This window comes from Sphaeroforma arctica (assembly GCF_001186125.1).
Source record: "Sphaeroforma arctica JP610 unplaced genomic scaffold supercont1.8809, whole genome shotgun sequence".
In the NCBI taxonomy this organism is placed as follows: domain Eukaryota; class Ichthyosporea; order Ichthyophonida; genus Sphaeroforma; species Sphaeroforma arctica.
Genome location: NW_014031749.1, coordinates 1 through 1176, shown reverse-complemented (window position 1 = coordinate 1176; position 1176 = coordinate 1). Strand labels below are relative to the sequence as shown.

The 1176-nt window shown below is 45.1% G+C and overlaps 1 protein-coding gene across 1 annotated transcript; it reads right to left on the bottom strand.

Moving 5' to 3' along the window:
* Positions 1 to 136: 136 nt before the first annotated feature.
* SARC_16760 (hypothetical protein) lies at positions 137 to 968 on the bottom strand (the record flags this gene model as incomplete). The annotated part of the gene is made up of 2 exons (XM_014289137.1): positions 137 to 259; positions 789 to 968. Coding segments are annotated over 2 exons (303 nt in total), but the record flags the coding sequence as incomplete, so codon positions are not given.
* Between the last annotated feature and the right edge of the window lie 208 nt (positions 969 to 1176).

Sequence of the window (1176 nt, the reverse complement as noted above, 5' to 3'; positions counted from 1 at the left end):
TATATAGATATAGATAGATATAGATAGATAACCTCAAATTCTAAATTCTTCATTCCCAATCCTGCGGGACTCGAATTAGGTTGACACGAAACCACCCATACGCATTTGGTTCAATAAATATCTATTCACATCTTATTCAATAAACATCCATCCGTACCTGTTTCGAGGTCTTTTTCGCACGTACAGCGTTCGAGGACGCCTCAATGAACTCTGTCTGTGTGATCTCCAGATATAAAATCTGACTGAACTGGAAGGTCGTCTGGGTGGGGGGGGTGCAGGGTATGGGATGGGCATTGGGCTGGTTAGCTACGGGTGGGCTGGTTAGCTACGGGTGGGCTGGTTAGTTACGAGTGGGACATATGTGCACCTGTGTGCGTAGAACATATGTAGAGTGTCTTATATTTATAGCTACCTGTGTGTGTGTAGGAGTTTGATCTTTCAGGGATAGTTAACGTATTGGATAGTTTTAGTAAGACGCTCGAGACAGAGATATACATTTGTGTGGGCAATGACGGCAGCTGTGTTCAAGCAATGCGTATATGTGAGACACGTGCAGTGTGCACTACATGGACAGCCACGGTCAAAACAGCAGACGATATAGGCCACAGACCACACCCCTAGACGTACTATATATCACATTCAAGCAACTCAGCTCAAAGCCATCGTACGAACTAACAATAATACAATAGAATGCCACACACGGTACCACCATACAAACATACTCAGAATACACATATGTGTATACATATGTACAACCCTACTGAAATACAGTACCACACCACGCACACCTTGTCCACGTTCTGGCCTGCCATTGAGCTCTGCTTTGATCCGCCAAACAGATTGCGTGGTGACGTGGCTGTGGTAATGAGAATGCAGTCGTTGCACAGAAACAGCCGCCGCAGTTTGGCTTTGTCCACATCTAGCATATCACATACCGTGATCAAATACCGGGACGAGATAGCGATGGGCTGGGGTAGGTAGGAGAGTAGGTATTCATATTGTGTTCATGATACTTGTGGTAGATACGTGGGATGTAGATGGCTGCTTGGGGGTTAGCATCTATAGATAGGTGGGTGATCTCAGTATGGCATACAGAAGGGCGACAGCCGATGGGAGCTAATTGGAGTGTACATGTGTGATAATGTGGGTACATACATATAATATAAACATATATGC